Genomic DNA, 24285 nt, shown 5'->3' with positions numbered 1-24285 from the left:
TTGATACATGGAAAAGTGGGGATTGAAACAATGACAATGAATATAGAAGACACAAAAGCAAAAGGTTGTAGCATTGCCCGTGAAATACTGAGCAAAGCTGCCTTGTGGTGATCTGCTCCAACTCAGTTAAGACCCTTCACAACAGGTATATCTCTCTCCTGAAAGTTCATGATAATGTTGCCCCAGCATGGTCACAGTCAATGGACTGTAACGAGTAAAAGACCAAAATGTCAATTACTTAATTATTACAAAAAACATTAATTTTGCTGGAAATAACAAAGACAATAACAGGGCTGAATTGAAATGTAGCCTTGGTTTGATATGAAATATCAGAATAGATCATGTGTGTGTGTATGTGTGTGTGTGTGTGTGTGTGTGTGTGTGTGTGTGTGTGTGTGTATGCGTATGCATGTGCGTGTGTAATACAAAAAAATGTTTTATGGGGTGTGGATGCTAGAGTTACTGGTGGCTAGTAGAAAAGCTACTTTACCATCCTTTCAAGATAATCTTAAAGGTTCCATGCACTAATAACAAACCAAACTATGTGAAAGAAAGCCTGTTAAGAATACATATTTGTGTGTGTGTGTGTGGGGGGGGGGGGTGCATGTGTATTTGTTGTATGTGTGTGTGTGTGTGTGTGTTTGTGTGTGTGTGTGCTAGGTTATGTGTATTTATAAATGTCTGGGGTGAATGTATGCTATAATATTTACATTTAAATTTATGTGGATTATGGCAGGGTGGGAGGAGGGGTATGTAATATATTTTCGGATGCCAGTAACCTTGTGTATGAGAGAGAGAGAGAGAGAAAGGTAGGGGATGAGAAAGAAGGCCTGCACGTACTCAAGCATAACTCTATATATGTATTTATGAAAGTGCATAAATGCATACACGTATACATATATAATATATATATGTATATATATATATATATATATATATGTGCATATGTATGTGTGTGTGTGTATATAAAAAATTACATAAATATACATACATATATACATACACACACACACTCTTGTTTCGGTCATCTGACTGTGGCCATGCTGGAGCACCACCTTTAGCCAAGCAGATCGACCCCAGGACTTATTCTTTGTAAGCTTTGTATTTATTCTACCAGTTTCTTTTGTGGAACTGTTAAGTTATGGGGACATAAATACACCAGCGTCAGTTGTCAAGCAATGTTGGGGGGACAAACACAGACACACAAACACACACACACACATACATATGACAAGCTTCTTTCAGTTTCCGTCTACCAAATCCACTCACAAGGCTTTGGTCGGCCTGAGGCTATAGTAGAAGACACGCAGTGGGACTGAACCTGGAAAGCATGTGGTTGGTAAGCAAGCTACTTACCACACAGCCACTCCTGCACCTATACATATATAAACACACATATATATTATATAGTAATTACACATATACATTACACAGGAATTATTTTAGACTTGAGTATACACCTGGTAGTGTGCCAATTAAAGCACATTCACCTGATGTCATCAACAGTATGGATATAAATACGACTGGATTTACTTCAGGAAATCCTCCATGTCCATTGAATATATAACACAACAACCAGCTACAGGCAAGTAATGAAATGTATTATAATCGAACTAAGCAAAACCAGGATGCACCACAACTAGTTGTCCAGCCAGGCCAAGTGTGACTTGGTGGTGGAACAAGAAGGTGGACAGCGCTATAAAAGCAAAAAGACAGATCTTAAAAAACTGCAAAAATGGTGGAAGCAAAGCATTATATCAGGGAGCCAGAAGGGAAGCTAGGTGACAGGTTTACATAGCAAAGTAGGATAGCAGAAGATAAGAAGTTTGCTAATGTTATACAGCATGAGGATCAGGGATGTAAGGTGTTCAGGATTGCAAAGTAGTGTATCAGAGAAAATAGAGATGTGGTAGGTGAGAAATGTGTGCGAATGGATAATGGTATGCTTGCACTTAGTGACTCAGAGAAGAAAGATGTGTGGAGATGCCATTAGGAAAGATTGTTAAATGTGGAGAATGACTGGGAGAAGGAGAGTCTTTCAATATTGACCAGCCATCAGAATGGGTAGCCATATGATAGATAAGGCAATTAAGAAAATGAAGACTGGGAAAGCGCCCTGGACCATTAGATATCACTGCCAAGATGATTGAAATATCAGGTAGTGTGGGATACAGTCTAATCACTCGCATAGTTAATCAGGTTATACATCAAAGACAGGTGAAGCAATATCGTAGTCAGCTGTTATAAGGGTGAAGGTGATGCCTTAGATACAAATAACAAACTGTTGGATTAGGCCATGAAAATTACAGCGAGAGTTATATCACAACTAAATGGGGATAGAATTAACCTAGATGAGATGCAGTTTGGTTTTGTACCTGGGAGAAGCACCACAGATGTCAACTACATAGTGAGACAGTTGCAAGAAAAGTATTTGGCTGTTGCACTTAGCCTTCATTGACCTGGAGAAAGTTTTTGACAGGGTTCCCTGCTCTCTTATCTGGTGGTCTCTAAGGCAGCTAGGAGTACAGGAGTGGCTTGTTAGAGCAGTTCAAGCCATGTACAGCGATGCTGTCAGTAAGGTGAGAGTTGACCTTGAATACAGTGATGAATTTAGCATAAAAGTTGGAGTACACCAGGGATCAGTTCTTAGTCCACTCTTATTCATCATAGTTCTCCAAGCCATAACAGATGAATTCAAAACTGGATGCCCATGGGAACTATTATATTTTGATGATCTTGCTCTTATTGCAGAATCTGAAGCAGAATTGGAAAAATTCCAGGTTTGGAAGCAAAATCTGGAATCAAGGGCCTTAAAGTTAACTTAGCTAAGACTAAAGTTGCTATTAACAAGAAAGGAGATAAGACTTTCATTCCGGCTGGTAAATGTCCCTGTGCAATATGTAGGAAAGGAGTAGGATATAATTCCATTTGCTGCACCAAGTGTAAGTTATGAATGCATAAGAGATGCAGTGGAATCATAGGAAGTTTATCAGATTAGGTTGCTTTCATGTGTGGCAGATGTGCAGGAACAGTAAGTACTAAGAGCATGAGGGACTTAAACTCTCTCAAATGCTCAGGAGACTCTCTTGAGGTAGTAGATAGTTTCTGCTGTTTAGGTGATCAAATTAGTGGATATTCTGAAAGTATTGTTTCTAGAATAAGAACAGGGTGGAGGAAGTTTAGAGAACTACTAACTCTGTTGGCAGCAAAAGGACCCTCTCTCAGAGTGTGAGAATAGCTATGTTACATGGTAGTGAGACATGGGCTATGACTGCGGAGGACATGCATAGGCTGGAGAGGAAGGAAGGTAGTATGTGTCATTGAATTTGCAACATCAGTGTGCATGACCGACAAAGCACAACTGTGTTGAGAGAAAAGTTAGCCATAAGAGGGATTAAATGTGGTATGCAGGAGAGGAGAATGCTTTCGTTTGGACATGTGATGCATATGAGTGAAGACAGCTGTATACAAAAGTGCCTGTCATTGTAAGTGGATGGTACTTGTGGAAGGGGGAGATCCAAGAAGACATGGGATGAAGTAGTAAGGACTGATCTTAGGATGTTGGGACTTATGGAGGAAATAACAGTGGACCGAGATGTTTGGAGATATGAAGTTCTAGAGAAGACCCGTCCATGAAACTGAGTGTTAGAAGAGTTGTGTCACACCCATTCTACCCTAAGAAATCAAACTACAGCTCCTCTCCTAACTGCATCTTTGTCTTCTTCACATTTTCTCTTCATAAATTATGATTGTTTTCCAATCCCCTTTCTTGCTGCTCCCACACTTCCAACACCCACACCCTATTTTTCAAACCAGGTTCTATGCTCATATTCTTGTTACTTGTGAGTACACTCTAGCATTACACCATCTCACTTCTGCTCTCTCTCTTACACTTTTGCTGTTTCCTACTCTCTCTATTCCCTTTCATCACTCTCTCTCTCCTTCTCTTGATTTTCCTCTACCTCTCTCTTACTCTGTATTTCTCTCTCTCTCTCACTGGGTAACCATGTACCTTATCTACAGCAAGACACCTATTTCTGCCTCTCTATTTCCCTGTTACATGCTAACCTTTCATCATTTGATACTGGATCACCTCCTATAATGCCCCCTCTGTTGTGACAAGACACCTGCTTCTGTCTCTCTGTCACACTCCAACCTTTCATCCTCTTGTCTTGTGAGTTACTTGGTTACTCTGCCAGTGCTGGTGCTATGTTAAAAGCATCCAGTCCACACTGTAATGTGGTTGGTGTTTGGAAAGGCATTCAGCTGTAAAAATCATGCCAAAACTAACATTACCTGTGCTAGTGCCATGTAAAAAGCACTGAGTTCACTCTATGGAGTGGTTGGTGTCAGGAAGGGCATCCAGCTGTAAAATCCCTGCAAAACAGACAGAATAGCCTAGGGTAGTTTTCCTACCAGTCTGGCTCCTGTCAACTGTCCTACCTATGCATGCATGGAAGATGGATGTTAAACAATGATGATAATGGCAATGATATATATATATATATATCAAAACATGAGACTAGAAAATTTTGTGACATTATTTATTCACTATTACATGTTTCATTTTCTAATAGGAATTACAAAATTGTACATGTAATAGAAAACATTTTCAACTCTTAGACTTACCTCTCACAAACATAACATCTACATACAACTTTGAAGTACAGGAATAAGCAGGATCACAATCCTATCTGCATTGTTTAGGCACAATGATTGATAGATTGATTAATTGATAGGCAGGCAGGCAAGCAGATAGTTAGATATAGATATAGATATAAGAGCAATAGATATAAAGTTAGGTGAACATATTCCATGCAATACTCAATAAATTCTTCATTTATTGACATTTTAATTGCACACAAGGAAAGCAAAAATCAGACAGGTCTCACTCCCTGTTGCATTCCTAGTTACATTGTGGGCAAAGTTCAGTGAATTTAAGAGATCTATTGCTATCTGTATTCACATGGACAGTATAGTTAGAGTGAGAAAAAGAGATAAGTGATATGGGCACAAGTGAAAAGGCCAAGGATGACAAATGGGTAGCAGTGATATGACTGAGAGATAGGTAAGTGATGAGAAGGATGTGTGGTAAGAGAGGCAAGTGACAGATATATTAGAAGGATGGGAGGCTATCAAGGAGACCCAAGATTTGACCATGACAGTATGTATGGAGGCTGAGAGTAGAAACAGACTGGCCAGGAGAAGAGGGCTTTGGTGTGGGAGCTGTGTTATTTAGAATGACACTCTGAGTCTTTCAAAGGATAGGCAATGAAGCTGCCTAGGCACCAAAATTAGGTTGTAGTCATGAGAAAGTCAAAAGAAGGGAGGGTGTTGCAGTGTTTAATTCACAGACGACCTCAGTTTTCTAGGTATTAACTATTAAGCCCATTTTTTCCTAAAGTGTAACCACCAGTGAAAAGATGACCTAGAGCACTCTGGTATCTGACCTATCTGAGTACAAACTTCAATATGTTATAACCCAAGGATCTGTTCAAATCTAAAGTTGGTGATGGCTTGCTGCCTTCTCATGTTGAAAAGATTTCTGTCAGGTTTTGATAGTGGCACATGCCTCTGTCAGGTTTTGATAGTGGCACATGCCTCTCTTTTTATTCTGTGCTCTTGAGCGCTACTGGTAACATGTAAACCAGTACAACCTGTCACATGGTCGGGTCGTTGGCGACTAAATTGGCAACTGCATCAAGCTTGCTTGATGAGGAGGGTGATTGTTGGACACTCTGTGGGATGAAAAATAAGACCCATCAAAGGGTGGAAGAACTACTGTGTAGTCAATGGCCAATTCAACAAGTACCTTGTCACAGTGAAGTGCCTGTGTGCTCCATTGACCCAGAGAACTATGCTGGAGAGAGAGAAATCTTCAGGCAGGTCGAAGGGTAGGAGACGGACAAAACCATAATGCCAATAAATTGAAGCGTCGGCAGCAGGGTGTGGATTTAGTTATCAGCAGGACCTAACAGATCAGATTCCTGGCTTTGAACTAGCAGGATATCATGCGGAGGATCTTGAATACAAGACAATGGATGGGACCCTAATATTCATGGTTAGGCGGAAACTGCGGGATCACATGGAGTAGCACCCTGTGACTCCTATAGTATGCGCAACTGAAACCCCTATGGGAGCATCCTATGCGACAACCTAGATGAGATAGATGACCACACAGGAGCCAGTGTGCAACCTTTCTTAGCTCCCATTTTATACCGACAAGCTCAGATTTCTACTCTCCAACAATTCAAACCATCATCCCTATGTGGACGTAATGGTGGAGACTTGTGAATATATGCAGGAACCAAACTTTCTGAGAACATCTAAAATACCACAAAGCAAAACACACACAAACAACAAATAAACACACACAGAACAGGCTTCTGCACAGTCTCCTTTTACTAAACTCCACTCACAAAATTTTGATCATATTGAGGCTAAAGCAAAAGACACTTAGCCAAAGTGCTATGCAATGGGATTGAACGCAGGGCTGCATGGTTGCAAAGCAAATGCCTTACCCACCTAGCCATAGCTGCACCTATTCTTAACAACAGAGCCATACATGTGACCATATTTAATTATAATACTAAACACTTCTCATTACAGTAACCACCATAGATATGCCAATGACATTTACAGGTAGGTTTTTATGGTAATATTTTGCAGTTTTGGGATGGCCTACCTATTTTACAGCTTGGTATTACTGAGGTGAGTGTACAATAATGTACTTTATTGAAGAACACATCTCTAATGACAGAATTTGAGCTTACGAATATTAATGTCAGTAGTCCCCTAGCTATACCTATGTTTCTTGGCTTATCAAACACTGACAAAGATGGAAAAGCTTAGTTGTTGCCAGTTGTATGTATTGTAAGGTTAGTTTAAAAAAAAAAAAAAAAAAAAAAAAAAAAAAAACCTGCCCACAAATTAATGACCCTAGCATTACGTCTACATTGAGAAGAAGACATTCTGAAGCATGTAAAGATTATGTTTATGTTCTCGCTGTCACATGGTAGGAATTCATAAAAATAAAAAAATAATGAAAATAAAGATAAAAAAGTAATGACAGCTGTAAAAGATATCTCCTCTAACAAAACTTATGATAGAGTTACAATGTATATTTTTAGCTATATCTATACATATTCAGTTTTATAAATATCACTTTAAGCAATGCAAAGCTCTTATTAAAATTGGATTGTGACATAAGAAGTATAACAGTGAAATATATTTCATTGGTAAAATGTGATAGTGACCACATTTCAATTGAAATAATAGGAATTATAATGAAACAAGACTATAAAAATAGTATTAAAATCACAATTATAGTCTTGCAAAAAGATATTTAATGTATCGTATGTAGATGCAAAACAAATTTACTCTATATTTTTATTTTTGAAGTAGTTGTTATTAAATTTTGCTATCAATTTTATTTTCATCTAAATGTACATCCTATATATCCTACAAACATACATACATGTATATCTTTATATATATATATACACACACACATATATATACATAGACTTATCAACATCCTTAAGTGATTTACAACAGCAGTACACACACACACAGAGTAATAAATAAGTAATGGTTAGCAACGATATGTCTCTAAAATAAGATTTGATAATGGAACTCTGGAGTACATCATACTAAAATAATACTTCCAAATAAAAATTAAAAAACGAAAAACAAAACCAGTTTATTATGAGAAGTTTCTAATAGTTGTAGCCTTGATCTATATGATATGTAAGTTAGCAGAATATCACCAGGTCAGCATCTGTAAAAGCTGAGGGCAACACGTTAGTTGTAACTTGATATCAATCTCTTTGCTCAAATGCTTTCTGTTACTAAGAACTGGAAGCTGGTAAAAGTATTCTTAAGTAGCACTGCTACTACATTGCTGTTGTAGTCTCAAATATATTAGAGATGCTAAATTGTCTTTTAATTTCTCTTTGAGGAGCTTTTCCATATTATGTTGGGCACCAAGGTAGGCATCATTCCTATGCCTCAGGAATTTATCCTATTAAACAGAAATATCATTGCTATGTTGACCTCCCACTAGCATGAAAACAGTCTTACATTGATAAGAATTGAAACTATGAAGTCCCCAGAGATTCTATAGATATAATATCAATCTTAATTTCAAAAGACCACATTTTACTTCATGAAACAATCAGCTGTAAATTGTTAAACTACTACTAATACCTAGAAAATAAACTTCCAAAGTATTTCGGGGAAGATTTGCCTTACTAATTGCTATAGGAACAGGCATGGCTGAGAGGTTGAGAGGCTCACTTAGCAACTACATGGTTTCAGGTTCAATCCCACTGTACTATACCTTGGGCAAGTATCTTCTACAATAGTCCTGGGCTGACCAATACCTTGTGAGTGAATTTGGTAGCTTGAAACTGTGTGGAAGCCCTGTTATGTGTGTGTGTGTGTGTGTGTGTGTGTGTGTGTGTTGTGTGGTGTGTGTGTGTGTTGTGTGTGTGTGTGTGTGTTGTGTGTGTGTGTGTGTGTGTGTGTGTTGTGTGTGTGTGTGTGTGTGTGTACAGCCCTTTGTGGATGCAAAACCACTGGTCACTCTATGACCAGACATAAACTTAACTACTTATAAATATATATATATTCTTTTATTTGTTTCAATCATTTGACTGCAGCCATACTGAAGTATTGCCTTGAAGGGTTTTTTTGTCAAACAAGTTGACCCCAAGCCTTTTTTAAACCCAGTAATTATTCTATGATGGGGGGGGGGACAAACACAGACACAAACAGGCACACACACACACATATAGATATGTACGTATATATATATATATATATATATATATATATATATTAGGGTAATAAGAATTATAGAAATTTTTATTACCAGTGGCCTAGCGCAAAAAAAAAGTTAGTCAATAGACTATATATTATATAAAAAATATCGTGTATATTAAAACACAAAATGTTTTTAATTTTCTTTCCCTTCGTGAATTTATCCCTAATTACTGGTTTGAGTTGTTTACTGCTCTTTCTAGCGCAAGGCTTTTCTATGATGGAAGCCTCTTAATGTGTTTTAATATACACAATATTTTTAGATGAATAATATATAGTCTATTGACTAATGTTTTTTTTTTGTGCTAGGCCACTTGTAATAAAAATTTCTATAATTCTTATTACCCTAATATTACTTATTATGTTTAAATGATTTTTGATAAATATATTCGAGGTTTTACCAGCATCCTCTCTGTAGCATAGTGCTACAAGTACAGACATATATCACAGCAGATGAGAACCATCTGAAATGTGCAGAAAACAGACTCTATCAACTGCCAGTGGGGCAAGCTAGAGGTAGTAGATAGCTTCCGTTATCTAGGTGACCAAGTTAGTAGTGGAGGTGGATGCTCCGAGAGCATTGTTGTGAGAATAAGATTAAGTTAGGCAAAGTTCAGAGAGCTCCTACCCCTGCTGGCAACAAAGGGCTTCTCTCTCAAAGGCAGATTGCATGATGCCTGTGTGCGAACAGCTATGCTGCATGGCAGTGAAACATGGGCTATGACAGGCGAGGACATGCGTAGGCTTGAAAGAAATGAAGCCAGTATGCTTCGCTGGTTGTGCTATGTCAGTGTGCATGTTTGACAGAGTGTAAGCATCTTAAGAGAAAAGTTAGGCATAAGAGGAATCAGATGGGGTGTGCAAGAGAGATGACTGCACTGGTATAGTCATGTGATGTGTATGAATGAAGACAGTTGTGTAAAGAAGTGCCGATCTCTAACTGTGGAGGGAGCCTGTGGTAGAGGTAGACCCAGGAAGACATGGGACGAGGTGGTGAAGCATGATCTTCGAACTTTGAGCCTCACAGCGGCAATGACTGGTGACCAAGACCTTTGGTAATGTGCTATGCTTGAGAAGACCTGTCAAGCCAAGTGTACCCATGCTGATGGCACATAAAGAACATCTTTTGAATATTGGGCTTCATGGAGGCAAAATGGCTGAGTTCCTTTTGAGTGTTGGGCTTCACAAAGGTAATGACCAAAGCCTTTAGCATTATGTCATGCTTGAGAAGAAGACCCATCAAGCCAAGCAAAATCACAGTCATGGCAGATACTGGTTTCATGCAAATTGGTACCCATGCTGGTGGTATGTAAACACAGCCTGGTATCATGCCGGTGTCACATAAAAGTACCCATGACACTCCCGGAGTGGTTGGGATTAGGAAGGGCATCTAGCTATAGAAAACCATGCCAAATCAGACTGGAGTCTGATGCAGCCTTCCGGTGTGCCAGCCCAGTCAAACCGTCCAACTTATGCCAGCATGGACAACGGGCATTAAATGATGATGATGATGATGATACACACGTGCACGTGCACACACACACACATACACACACACACTGATGAAAGATGTAAACATCAACAAGATAAAATGGTGATTCTAAAGTTTGTTCTGTCAGTGATTAACACTCAGAAACATAAATATATTGAATCAAAAACAGTTCATAGTGGCACCTGTAACTAACGAAACAATTGTTTATAAGGTATAATATAAATTAAGAAAGAAAAGAAGTGGTGATGTTGTACAAAATGTCTCGTGTATGTGTGTGTGTGTGTTCACACAACAACAACAACAACAAATAAAATTATTTCTTTATCACAGAGGATAATTAATCAGCCTGGAGACATTACTCCAATTACTCTTACTTGAAGAATGAAAGACAAAGCTGACTACCATGAACATTGAGACATCAAATTGATTAATATTAAAGCCTCATGTACACTGTACATCTTTATTATCTCTGCTCTCTTAAAAGGTGATGTTACATTGATATAAATAGTGATCAATAACCTGAGAGATAAATTAAATATTTGTTAAGCTGAGTAATTAGTAATTACAAGATACTGAGTGGTATTTATGTTAACGGGTGATAGACCAGTGTCAAATAGGTTAAAGTTTTTGTTTGGAGATTAGTGAAATAAAATTGCTAAACTGGATATTGAACCTTGATTGCAACTAAATTTTAACTACATGATTGTTTTGGAATAACTGACATCATTGTTTGAACATTTAGAGCTTTTGTTTAATTATTGATTAAACCTAGCCAAAGGTAAATAAGGAGAGAAAACTTGCAATGACAGTTCTTGTTATCATATAGATATCTAAATACCAGTTATTACTGACATTAACTGGTTTCAGTTGGCTGCAACTACCTGACATACTCTCCAACTCTCCAATCTTATTTCATCCTTATCATCCTAGTTCTTTTGACCATTTTGAGGTATGCATATATGTATTATGTATTCGTGTGTGTGTATACACACACATACATACACACACACGGAGATAACCCTGCTTGGTATTTAGAAGAGGTTTCAGGAGAAACTCCATATGGTGTACACAGTACAAGCTATGGTCACATAAGAAGTGCAGTGCTATCCCTTGAAGACTAACAGAGAAAGTAGTCTTTACATGTGGCAGATGTGCAGGTACATTAAACACTGCCCCACTAGATTGATAACAGGTAGACCCCCGTACCATAACTTCTATGACCAAGAAGACCCCTAAAGAGAGATGGAATGAGTGGACCAGAGTTATATGGACCTCCAAAAACAATGATCATGTTAAAAAGATGGTCGCACATGAGGTGGGTGCGAGTACCAAGACCACACTCAAGGACCATATATTTAAGTTTAATAACAAGATATATGCCTAAGAGGAAGGTGGAGACAACAGTGTCAGTATTACTGGCGATGTGTCTAACATATTTATGGTATAGTAGGATAGGAGACTTAAAGAGAAATTAGCAAAGAACTCCATAAATCTAACCATGTACACCTGCTATGTGGATGACATCAACATAGAAGCCAAAGCACCCCTACAAGACAACATTGATGATCCAGAAGCTAACACTATGGACAACATCCAACTAATAGCTAACTCCATCCACCAGAGTATAGAAATAACAATAGACTACCCTAGTAAGCACCTTAACTATAGGTTACCCATTTAAGACACAGAACTCTGACTAGAAATGAAGAATGGTAAGGTCCAGATCCTTCACTCTCAATATGCCAAACCCATGGCCTCTAAGTACCTTGTTCACAAGAATGCAGCTATTGCAGACAACGCCAAGTTCAACATTCTTATAGCTGACTTGGTGAGAGAGATGAGGAATGTGTCTCACATGTGCGACCCTATGGAATTGGGAAGACACATGCAACACTTCATCCATCGCAATCAGATCACTGGTCACAATCAAAGGGACAGGATTAGAGTGTACAAAGGAATCAGAACTAAGTACAAAGCCATCATAAAGAGTGATGTTAAGAGGATCTGCCTGCTGTACAGGAATAAATCCTGGAACAGCACAGAAAGGACCAAGATAGATAAGGCCAACTCTTGGTATGACAGCAAGAACACACATGAAGACGAAAAGTATCACTTAAGAGGTTACAGATGTCTAATGAAAGATTTCCAGACAATGGACATGAGTTAAAATAAGAACAGTAATAAATGAGTGAAGAACAAATAATAAGAGTGTGTGTTTATTTGGTTAGAAAAAAAAAATTACCATCCTGAAATACAACAATATACAGGGGTTGGACAAAATAATGGAAACACCTAGCATCATAGTATCATAGTTGATGCTACCCCTGGCAGCAAACTAACATACCCTTTTAGGAAAACATTAAGTAAGGCTAATCTACAGATTAAAGTAGTAGAAAGGCCTGGTACTCCTACAAAATCCCTGATCTGTAGAACCTATGCCTTTGATAAGTCTCTATGTATGGAGAACAATTGTGTTGAATGTAGGATGAACCCATGGGTTAACTGTAAAGTTAGGAATATAGTGTATAGCTTACAATGTAGTGAGGGATGGTGCAGAAACATGACAACTACCTACATTGCAGAGACTGCATGCAGCATAGGAGTGAAGACTGGCGAGAGCTCAAAGAAGAGAAAGGCTCATCAGTGCTCCAGCAACATGCTCAGGCAGAACATGGAAGATCAGTTAATAGCAGAGAGGTTGAAGTATTTTCGATACATAGAACTGACACGACACTATGACAGCTCACAGAGGCTACACACATAGAAGTGGAGAGAAAACATGAATGGAACACCACACGACTAAAGACAGAAGGGAGGAGAAGTGAGAGGTAAAGAAGATAATAAATAAAACATAGATACAAACAGGGTAATACACACACAATAGATATATATGAAAATACCTGTTATACATTATATTAGAAATAGAGATCGATAAATATATAAAAATAAATAAATATATTTGTTACATTCCTATGACAAATATAAGAAATAGAGATATATAATAAATAAATAAATATAAAGGGTATGAATACAAACAACATAAGAAGCGAATTCATATACATACACACAAACACACACACAAAATAACTTCACAGATGGCTGCAATAATATCAACAACATGACTAACAATGACAACAGCAGCGACGTGACACCGATGGCTATAACAACAACAACTACCATGATGACAATACCATGGATGAACACAGAGATACAGGAAGTGTAGCAAATTTTCAGGTCCTAGGACAGCAGCAGCACAATGGGGTGAGAGGATGAGGCTGAGAGGAAAGCCATACTGCTGCCAAGAACAAGGACACACACACATACACACACAAACACGGATGCAAATGCATGCGCACTTAAGGATACACATCATAGAAATGCAGAATGGAGTAAGTGGAGGAAGAGCATAGACGAAGACGGAAAGTGTCACTGAAGAGGTTACAGATCTGTGATGAAAGATTTCCGGACAATGGACATGAGTTAAAATAAGAACAGTAATAAACGAGTGAAGAACGAATATAAAGGGTGTGTGTTTATTTGGTTAAAAAAAAGAAAAATTACCATCCCGAAATACAACAATATACAGGGGTTGGACAAAATAATGGAAACACCTAGCATCATAGCATCATACTTTTGAAATATCTATAAAACTGTCAAAAGCATGTTTATTTTTATGTTTTTTGATTTATTATTAGTGTTGCTTAATGTTTTGCTAAAACTGCTGTTTCTTTTCAGATATCATCAGAACAAAGTAATTAATATACCCATTTGCATCGATGAGAAGCTAATATCTTTTCATTATTTCAATAAAGCTTCTTACCACACAGCTACACCTGTGCCTATATCTATATAAATGTTACATGAATGATAATGTTTTGAAATGAAAAGTTTAATATTTAATTTCATATTCTTTTAGTCCTTTATTTGTTTCAGTCATTTGACTGCAGCCATGCTGGAGCAACACCTTTATTTGAACAAATCAACCCCAGGACTTCTTCTTTGTGAGCCTAGTACTTATTCTATCAGTCTGTTTTGCTGAACCGCTAAGTTATGAGGAAGTAAACACACCAACATCAGTTGTCAAGCAATGGTCGAGGGACAAACACAGACACACAAATACATATTATACACACAAATACACACACACACATATATATACGACAGGCTTCTTTCAGTTTCTATCAATTAAATCCACTCACAAGACTTTGGTCAGCCCAAAGCTATTGTAGAAGACACTTGCCCAAGGTGCCACGCAGTAGGACTGAACCTGGAACCATGTGGTTAGTAAGCAAGCTACTTACCACACAGCCACTCCTGTGCCTGTGTATATAAGTGATAAATATAATTTGATAAAAATTTGCAGTTTATTTTGATTAGAATGCTAGCATCATCAGTACAAAACCTTTTACTGCAGTTTGCCTGCATTTAGCATCTCTGACTGCAATTCGCTCTCACTCTATTTGTTGTTTTAGTTTCCCTGTATCAGTGTGACCAATGGGACACACATTGCATTTTATTATATCTAAGATATTTATTGTGTTGAAACTATAATGATATCTGTTCAGTAGCTGAAGATGGAATGTATGTTTCATGTGCTTGCTCTTAGGGATCTTCTTAATTTCTTTTTTTCTTTTTTTGTGTATGCATCATTGTCAGTGAACCTTTTGTATCGTGGTTCTAAACGGTCCTTCATTGAAATTCTAGTTATTGTAATTCTAGTAATTTAAGGTTAAATTTGTTTAAAGAGATCTTGATTTCTTAGTTTATGGTAGTTTTGTTGTATATATTATTCCATACATCAATATTGTGTAATGGCCCTTCATTAAGAATCTAATTCTGGTTTAAGGGTTATACTTGTTTAGGGGTTGCATATCTATTTATCTATTTACACACACACACACACACACAATACCTGACAAAGTAAAATATGAAAGCAAAGTTACCATTTTCTCGTTGCTTAATGTCAGCTGCTTTTTTCTCTTCAGCTATTTTCTTTGCAAGATTTATTTCAGCTACTTTCTGATAGATGTCTTTAATTTCATTTGGAGTAATTCCTGGGCTTTTGCTAGAGATTCTTGATGTGTACTTTGGGTTACATATTAGACTGAAATCATCTTCAGAATACTGGAATGCAGGGGGAAATAGTTCTTGAACCCAATGTTTTTGTGAAGACTCCATAATGTTGCAATGGATACACTTTCACACACTCAAACCTGTAAAATAAATAAACATTAATGTTTTTCAAGTAATTCTGGTATTTTTTTAACAGCATGGTAATTAGAAAGATATAAAGTTTTAGTGATGCTTAATCATTTTTCACAGATATCTTTTAGCAAAGTTTACTTTGTATTGCTATGGAAATGGAAGACATGTGACTACATCTAATCAGGCAATATTGCTTATTGAAGAGTCTAACCTTTATTAGTTTTGCAGTGTGTCTATATATAAGATACTTTACCCTCAATCTATGTGTAAAACTTAATTTGTCAGAAACATTTGGAGTTTGTCTCTGTTTCTTGCTCAGTCAGAAAACAGTATTATTTAACCTTAATATTTTTGCCTAATCACCACATTTAACTTTATTGTGGTTATTTCAGAATGTTGGCAACATTGAAAATAATCAAAGCTATCTTTGTGTTGCTTTATTCCCAATACTTCAGTTTACTTAACTGTAAACAAGATGGTAGAACTCACTGTTGAATGTGTCAGGAATACTTGTCTTAGATCTTCAACATGACGATCAAATCTCTAAACAGTCTTTCAATGATACAATACAAGAATGGGCTGAAAAGTTCATAGACTGACTATGAAGGAGTGACATCAGAGCTGTGAAATCTCACATGCATTAATTTCAACCCTTCTTATTAATAACTATACTGTTTCTTTCCAGCTAAACTGACAACTAACTGTTCAAATAAGACTTCAAAAGTAACTGGTGACTTCTCTTGAAAATCAACAAAATTTGACGTTATGGTGTTATCAAGTACCTGCAGAAAAAGGTTTAGGCTCCAAGGATATTCATGTTGACATGGTTGTTACATTAGGGGGTGATGCGCCAGCTTTATCAACAGTGCAAAAGTGGGCAGCTGAATATAGGAGGGGAAGGGAGAGTTTTAAAGATGACCCAAGTTCTGGATGTCCTGCAACTGCCACCACTGAGGAAAACATTGATCATGTTCACTACATGATAATGGATGACAGGTGACTTACTTGACATGATGAAGGTTTCTGCTTGGTGAGTGCCACATCTGAGACCTTGTCAAAAGCACACCAGGCTGATCATATGGAAAAATCTGACATTCTTTCAGGCAGATCAAGCTGGTTCCCTTTCATCTACAAGGAAGGTGATGGCCTCAGTTTTTTAGGTTGCAAAAGGTATTGTGCTTATTGGCTATCTTCAAAAGGGTCATGAAATCAATGCCAACTTGCTGAGGTAGCTATGAAAGGCTATCAAGACAAAGCACCCAGGAAAACTGATGAAAAGGGTCTTGTTTTATTTGCATAATACTCTAGCACACAACTCCCTAGTTTCAATGGCTGCTGTGCATGACTGTGGCTTTGAATTGGTTGATCATCCACCCTATTCTTCTCATATGGCCCCATCTGAATATCATCTGTTCCCCAACATGAATAAACACTTGGCTGAGAATCAGTAATGCAGAAATGATGATGATCTACTGCTGATGACTTTTATGACTAACAGGATAAAATAAAAATTCTTCACCAATAGTATCAAAGCACTGCAACACCAATGGAAAAAGTGTATGAGTCACAAGGGAAACTACATTGAGAAATAAACCTCATAAGGTCACATTCCATGTGGGTATCTTGGTAAGTCTATGAGCTTTTCAGTTGACCCACATAAGCAATGGCACTCACTCACACACACCCACACTTAAATTCAGTGATAGAAGGTCCATAATCCTTGTAGAAATCCATAATCCTTGTAGGCTCCCTTTTTGTAAAAATCAAATTTTGTAAATAAAGTTACAAATTTGTTTCAATCATAACCAGGAAGAGAGTCTGAAACTACTTTTAAAATCATTCATTTTAACATTATTTTTTGTTCTTTTGGTTTGAACTTTCAAATTAATAAAATTTTGATGACATTTTATCTCTTAAGTACAAGTCAAAGGAGGAGACATCAATATAACATACTGATTTCAAATTTGGGCACAATGCCAGCAATTTCGAGGGTGGTGGTAAATCGATTATATTGACTCCAGTGCTCAGTTGGCATTTATTTTATCAACCCCAAAAGGATGAAAGGCAAAGTCAACCTCAACAGAATTTGAACTCAGAACATAAAGACAGGTGGGTGATTGTAATTACATATTAACATTTTTAATTTTCAATTCAACTCAATAAAGTTTCAATATATTACAGAACTTTGATTTTAATTTAAATTTCAAAATGTGATCCTTTCTATTTTAAATTTTGGACTTGGTAAACATTTCTGTTTCGTCAAGTCAAAAATTTCCAACATTTTTAGCATAAATTTACATCAAGCATTTTGTAAATATATTCTTGTCGCGGAGAAACTGTTGAAATCATTTGGACTATCACATAACAACTATTGAAACTCTAATTGCATGGTATATTTCACATGCTAGAAGACTGAATTGTATAATGAATTATCACTGAATGTACTACTACAACACACAGCTGAATTAGAGCAGAAATAGAGAAAGAATAATATAGGACAGCCCACACACTTTCACGCTCTCCCCACAAAGCTTATCTGGTAAAGGAAATAAATCATTCGAAACAGTATGGGAACAGATGTATTCTCAAATAAAGTACATTTTTGTTTCTAGTTGTCTTGTTTTGTTCATATAACTAGAATCAAATTTATAATCTGAATTTCTAAGGTTTTATATAAATCAGTAATTGTAAAGCTGTGAAGTGTTATTGACCCAGACAATACACATGTTACTGGCAATGATAGGGAATTCAACCAAACTATTGAACAAAATTTCTTCTGGAACAGGCAACCTTGGAGTTGATCTCTCACTAAGATGGGATCAATAACTTTTCAAACCAGCATGGAAAGAAAGAACTTTACAACCAGATTGGAGTTCTCTATGAATGCCAGACCACACATCACAAAAATGACATTGGCAAAACTACAGGAGTTGGAGTTGGAAGTTCTCCATCATCCACCATACTCACCTGATCTTGTCCCCACTGACTGCCACTTCTTCCAGAATTTTGATAACTCTTTGATAGGAAAAGATTTAATTCTGACGATGCTGTAAAACAGGCCTTCCAATATTTTATTGACTCTAGATTGCTGGGCTTTTACAGTTCCGGGCTGGACAAGCTACCTTTAAAATGGCAAAAGTGTATTGACAATATGGGTGCATACTTTGATGAATAAAATTATTCCTTGTATTTATAAAACATTAGCAACCTTTTTTTCTTTTTTACAAATTTCATACTTGACGACCTAATAGATAGATAGATAGATAGATAGATAGATAGATAGATAGATAAATAGATAGATAGACAGATAGATAGAGAGAGAGAGAGAGAGAGAGAGAGAGAGAGAGAGTGCATGTGTGCTAGTTTTTTGTAGAGTTGTGTCAAAGAACTGATCAAAGGTGGCTGTAGTAATACACCAAAGTTACCACATACAATACAGTCAACTAATGTAAGACAAGACAATATACAAATTGGAAACCAGAATTGTATATGAAATATACAAACAAATCAGAATGAAAGAAACTGATGTGTAATCAGGAAGCAAAAATAGAAAATATATACATGCCAACCAATTACAACATTTTTGTTGGTTCCTTAAAACATCTGTTCTAAGACAACGTTTACATCATAAACAATATATGAACATGGCTTAAATATGCTAAAATATTGCAAAACACCAATAATTTTTTTGTGTTTTTTGACATATGTTACACCTTGTTGTTGGTGGTGTTTATTAATATTGCCCAAACAGCAGTTTGCTAAAAAACAGAAGTGACATGTGGGACAAAATTGATAAAATCCAGGCTGTTGTTTAGTGCTGAATCATTCTTGGCTAAGCAGATATGGTCATAAACATTCAAACAATGACCGTCCCGAAGATCTAGTTATGTAGAGGGAAGTCATTTCAATTTGCTACAGTATTTAATCAAAAGTCATCAATCAGACACCGATCATTCTTGATTTTGGCTAGTTCTTCTTCTGTAAGTGAAAAATTAATTGTTGCAGTTGCAAGAAATTGGATTTCTGATCCAATCGTAGTTTTGGATTTCAATATTTAGAAAATAATAATAAAGTTTTTCTCTAAGCAATGTTAAATGGTGAACAAGTAATGAGCCGATCTCACATTTTAGCTCACACTCACAAGTTTTGGAAAACATTTCAAAATTTTCTTCTTTTACTTTGTGTTTCCAAATTGTTATCTTGTCTCTCATAGCACAAATTTTATCAACTGATGTTAAGATATTTTCTGCTTTTCCCTGCATACCTGTGTTAACTTTATTCAAATATTCAAATACATCCGAAAGATATGCTGATTTGGTACACCAAAGTTTGTCTTGAATCAGATCATGGAATTCATTCTGTTGATTTTCTTCAAAAGGTTTAAGCAGCGAGCTGGCAGATATGTTAGCATGCCAGGCGAAATGCTTAGCAGGATTTCATCTGCCGCTACATTCTGAGTTCAAATTCTGCCGAGGTCGACTTTGCCTTTCACCCTTTCAGGGTTGATTAAATAAGTACCAGTTACATACTGGGTCGATATAATCGACTTAATCCGTTTGTCTGTCCTTGTTTGTCCTCTGTGTTTAGCCCCTTGTGGGTAGTAAAGAAATAGGTTTAAGCATCATTTCTCTCAATTCGTATAAATGACAAAGCACATGACATTTTGAAAGCCAACAAACTTCTGCTAGTAGTAGAAGTTTCTTGAAATTTGCTCCCATTTCTGCACAAATATGAGCAAATAATCTTGAATGAGAGGTCTACGTTTGATGTAATTGACCATTTGAACCACTTTGTTTATAACTCTTCATAAATCATCTCCAACAGTTGGAGCAATTAGTGCTTTGCGATGCAAAAAACAATGAGTAATTATAATATTTGTATTCTCTTTTTTTTTTGCTAAAGGTTAGATTTACATTTTGCATCAAAGCCTAAACAATTTTACAAGCATGGCATTTATAAGCTTGTTGACAGAATGAAGTTCTAGAAAGCAATGGAAATAATGTTAACGAATAAATATCGTCTTAATCACGGGCTTTTTCATTTTTAATAGAGACCTTAAAATTGGCCATTACCTTTGCACCAACCTGATATATATGTGTCGGTGGCACATAAAATCACCCACTACACTCTCGGAGTGGTTGGCGTTAGGAAGGGCATCCAGCTGTAGAAACACTGCCAGATCTGACTGGCCTGGTGCAGCCTTCGGGCTCCCCAGACCCCAGTTGAACCGTCCAACCCATGCTAGCATGGAAAGCGGACGTTAAACGATGATGATGATGATGATGATATATATATATATATATATATATATATGTATATATATATATACACATACACACACACATATTTATATATAAGAAAATGAGATGACAGAATAAATTACTATCTTATGAGCTTCATTAGCTTACAGCTGATTTTGCTATAAAATGCAGTGGATTCATTGTTGAGTGCCTGAGTAACACCTATGAGTCCACTGCATCTTATAGCAGAAGCTAATGATGCTCAAAAAATATTCGCTTATTCTTTTGTCATCTTATTTTCTTATTACCACTCTGTACTTGTCCAATGCTTTGTTCTGAAGACTGTGTACATTGAGTTCTACACAAGGTTATTAGTATTGCAATATACATATATATATATAATCATTTGACATCTACTTTTCTACGTTTGCATGAGTCAGAATTTGTTGGAGCAAATTTTCTATGGCTAGATGCCCTTCTTATCAAACACTCTTACCTGTTTCCAAGCAAGGTAATATTTTTCCATGCCTAAACATGTTTTTTGCAAAAGACTGGAAGCAAACAACATTGTCTGTATGATGATGATGATGATGATGATGATGCTTATTCAACCCATCATGTGATGTCTAGACAGAGGTACACACAAACACTTATCACACACATATATATGATGTGTTTCTTTCATTTTCTATCTGTCAAATCCACTCACATGGCTTTGATTGCCCTGGGACTATAAAAAGCACCTGCCCAAGATACTGCACAGTGGGACTGAACCCAAGACCACATGGATGGAAAGCAACACTTAAGCATACAGTTACGCTCCGTAAATGTGAAGTTCAAAGGAAAACGACAACTCTGTTTCGACCAAGAAAATTAAAACAACTAGTGTCCATAATAGTGGAAAGAACAAAAAGAAGAGGACACACAGTAACTGGTACTCCATCAATTGTGGAAATGATGGTTCCAGTTGATCCATTCAATGGAACAGCCTGCTTGTGAAATTAATGTGCAAGTGGTTGAGCACTCCACAGACATGCATACCGAACATAAATTTTTAGTGAGATTCAGTGAGACACAGAATGTGACAAGACCAAGCCGTTGAAATACAGGTGTAACTCATTTTTGCCTGCTGAGTGGACTGAAGCAACATGAAACAAAGTATCTTGATCAAGAGACACAACAAGCTGCCAGAAACTGAACTCACAACCTTACGACTGTGAGCCAATTACCCCTAACCACTAAGCCACATACCTTCATGGACACACAGTAATTTTTGAAGATAATATAAGTTAACTGAAAGTTTTGACACAAAGAGACAATAAATAGGTAATACAAAATAAAAACAAAAATTTTCTATCTGTCTCCTCTCTTTCTGCCTCTTTCTCCTTTTCTCTCTCTCATTGCTCACACATTACCATCATCCATCTTTCTTTTCCTACGCGATGTTCTAAAGACTGGACATCTTCTATCCCTCTCTTCCATTGTTTCTTTTTTCAACGAAAATATTTCTTCCAGTGTTCACTATTTTCCCCCTCGTTCTGGTCTAACGACCCTCCATGTTTGTTTTCATTCGGTTTCCTTGTATGTCTCCACTGTTCTGTTTTTGTTCCCAACTTTGACCCTCCATAAAACTGAAAATTTATTTTGAAAGTTATGGGAGCAACTGTCTTCAAAGACTCATATTGTCGCTGAATGCTTGAAATGAGGAGTAGATAGACAGCTGACAACTGATGAAGGGTCGTTGTTTGTGTTACTTGTCCTGTTTTAAATTTTTCTCTCTCGTTGTTTGCATATTTAACTCGAACTTTATGTTGTTTACAGTTGGTAACATCCTGTACCCATATATTTATATATTATTTATATTATTATGTGTATGTATGTATATATATTATTATATGTATGTATGTATGTATATATGCTTATGTGTGTGTGTCTGTGTCTGTCCCTCAACCATCACTTGACAATCGATGTTGGTGTGTTCATGTCCCTGTAACTTAGCAGTTCACTCCATTTTTTTTTTGTTTTTGTTGTCGAACACATTCACTTACTTTCTCCTCCAAAATTTAATGCTCTTAGCTTACATTTTTGAAGCCAGCCAGATTTGAACAGTCTCAAGTGTAACTGACTGAAACTGTTAGGATGATCTGGAAACTTGAAAGAAGGATGCGAATGACCCATCCTTGTTTTTTCCTATCTGTCTTTTCATTGTTTTTCCTGTCTGATTTGTATCATCTATCTGTCCGCATGTTTTATTGCTGTCTGTTGCATTCTTGTTCCATTTTCTAGATTTATATATTGTTGTGGAGGATATCCCTGAGTGAGAGGAGTGGGTTGTTCCACTACAAATAAATAGTGGACAGACACAAACGTTGGTGTCAGTTGGCAAAGTACATCATTCAGACCGGTCACGCAGATGATGAAGTACGTCATTATAATGCGGGACACCAGTGGCAATGAGGATTCAAAGCTCACGCAGGTGAGTTAACAAACTTTTGTGATACAATGTTGTTAATGATGGAAGACACAACAGTGGCAATGAGGATTTGAACTACCCGCAGTGGAAAATATTAAAAATCCCGTTGAAGAAGGATTTGAACTACCCGCAGTGGAAAATATTAAAAATCCTGTTGAAGAAGGATTTGAACTACCCACAGTGGAAAATATTAAAAATCCTGTTGAAGAAGGATTTGAACTACCTGCAGTGGAAAATATTAAAAATCTTGTTGAAGAAAGATTCAAACTATACACACAGTGGAAAATATTAAAAATCCTGTTGAAGAAGGATTTGAACTACACACAGTGGAAAATATTAAAAATCCTGTTGAAGAAGGATTTGAACTACCCGCAGTGGAAAATATTAAAAATCTTGTTGAAGAAAGATTCAAACTACACACACAGTGGAAAATATTAAAAATCCTGTTGAAGAAGGATTTGAACTACCCACAGTGGAAAATATTAAAAATCTTGTTGAAGAAAGATTCGAACTACACACAGTGGAAAATATTGAAAATCCTCTGACTTTGTAAAAATGGTGATGAGGAATCTAATTTCACATACTCCACAACAGTGGGACACAAAAAGAAATAATATAAGTCCATTTGAAGGATTTCAGTTAGGTTGCTATGTGTTTGTAGTGCTACTGGTAAGAATGTAGAGCCAATATTACCTGAGGCATTCTGGAGAAAAACATTTTGTGTGTGGAAGAAAAAGAAATGGAACATGAAAAAAAATATATATAATAATAATGCAGTGTGAAGAAGAACAAAAGAAAAATAATAATACAAGTCCGTTGAAAGATTTCAGTCAGGTCGCTCATATGTTTGTAGCATTACTGGAAAGAATGTAGAGCCGGAACTGCCTGGAGCATTCTGGAGAAGAAGAGAAAGATATGGAATATGAAAAATAATACATATAATAATGCTGTGTGAAGAAACAAAAAAGGGAATACAATGCAGTGTGAAAAAAAAAAAAGGGAATACAATGCAGTGTGAAGAAAAAAATTTTCTTTTAAATCTCAAAAGGAGA

General features: G+C 36.7%; 1 protein-coding gene across 4 annotated transcripts in view; it reads right to left on the bottom strand.

Annotated features, from left to right (window-relative positions):
• Positions 1–24285, bottom strand: part of LOC115214988 — a 102559-nt gene that overhangs the window by 6351 nt on the left and 71923 nt on the right. For 3 of the 4 annotated variants that reach the window (XM_029784091.2, XM_036505303.1, XM_036505304.1), the window contains exons 2-3: positions 24043–24128; positions 15259–15528 (exon numbers count right to left, since the gene is read on the bottom strand). In XM_029784091.2, the coding sequence (XP_029639951.1) occupies positions 15259–15493 (235 nt within the window). In that variant the 5' untranslated portion in view covers positions 15494–15528; positions 24043–24128. Of the gene's footprint in view, positions 1–15258; positions 15529–18487; positions 18634–24042; positions 24129–24285 lie in introns of those variants that run through there. The other variant, XM_029784090.2, reaches the window with a different exon arrangement.

This window comes from Octopus sinensis, linkage group LG8, assembly GCF_006345805.1.
Source record: "Octopus sinensis linkage group LG8, ASM634580v1, whole genome shotgun sequence".
NCBI lineage: Eukaryota > Metazoa > Mollusca > Cephalopoda > Octopoda > Octopodidae > Octopus > Octopus sinensis.
The sequence above is the reverse complement of the archived record's forward strand: the minus strand, read 5'-3'. Positions and strand labels throughout refer to the sequence as shown.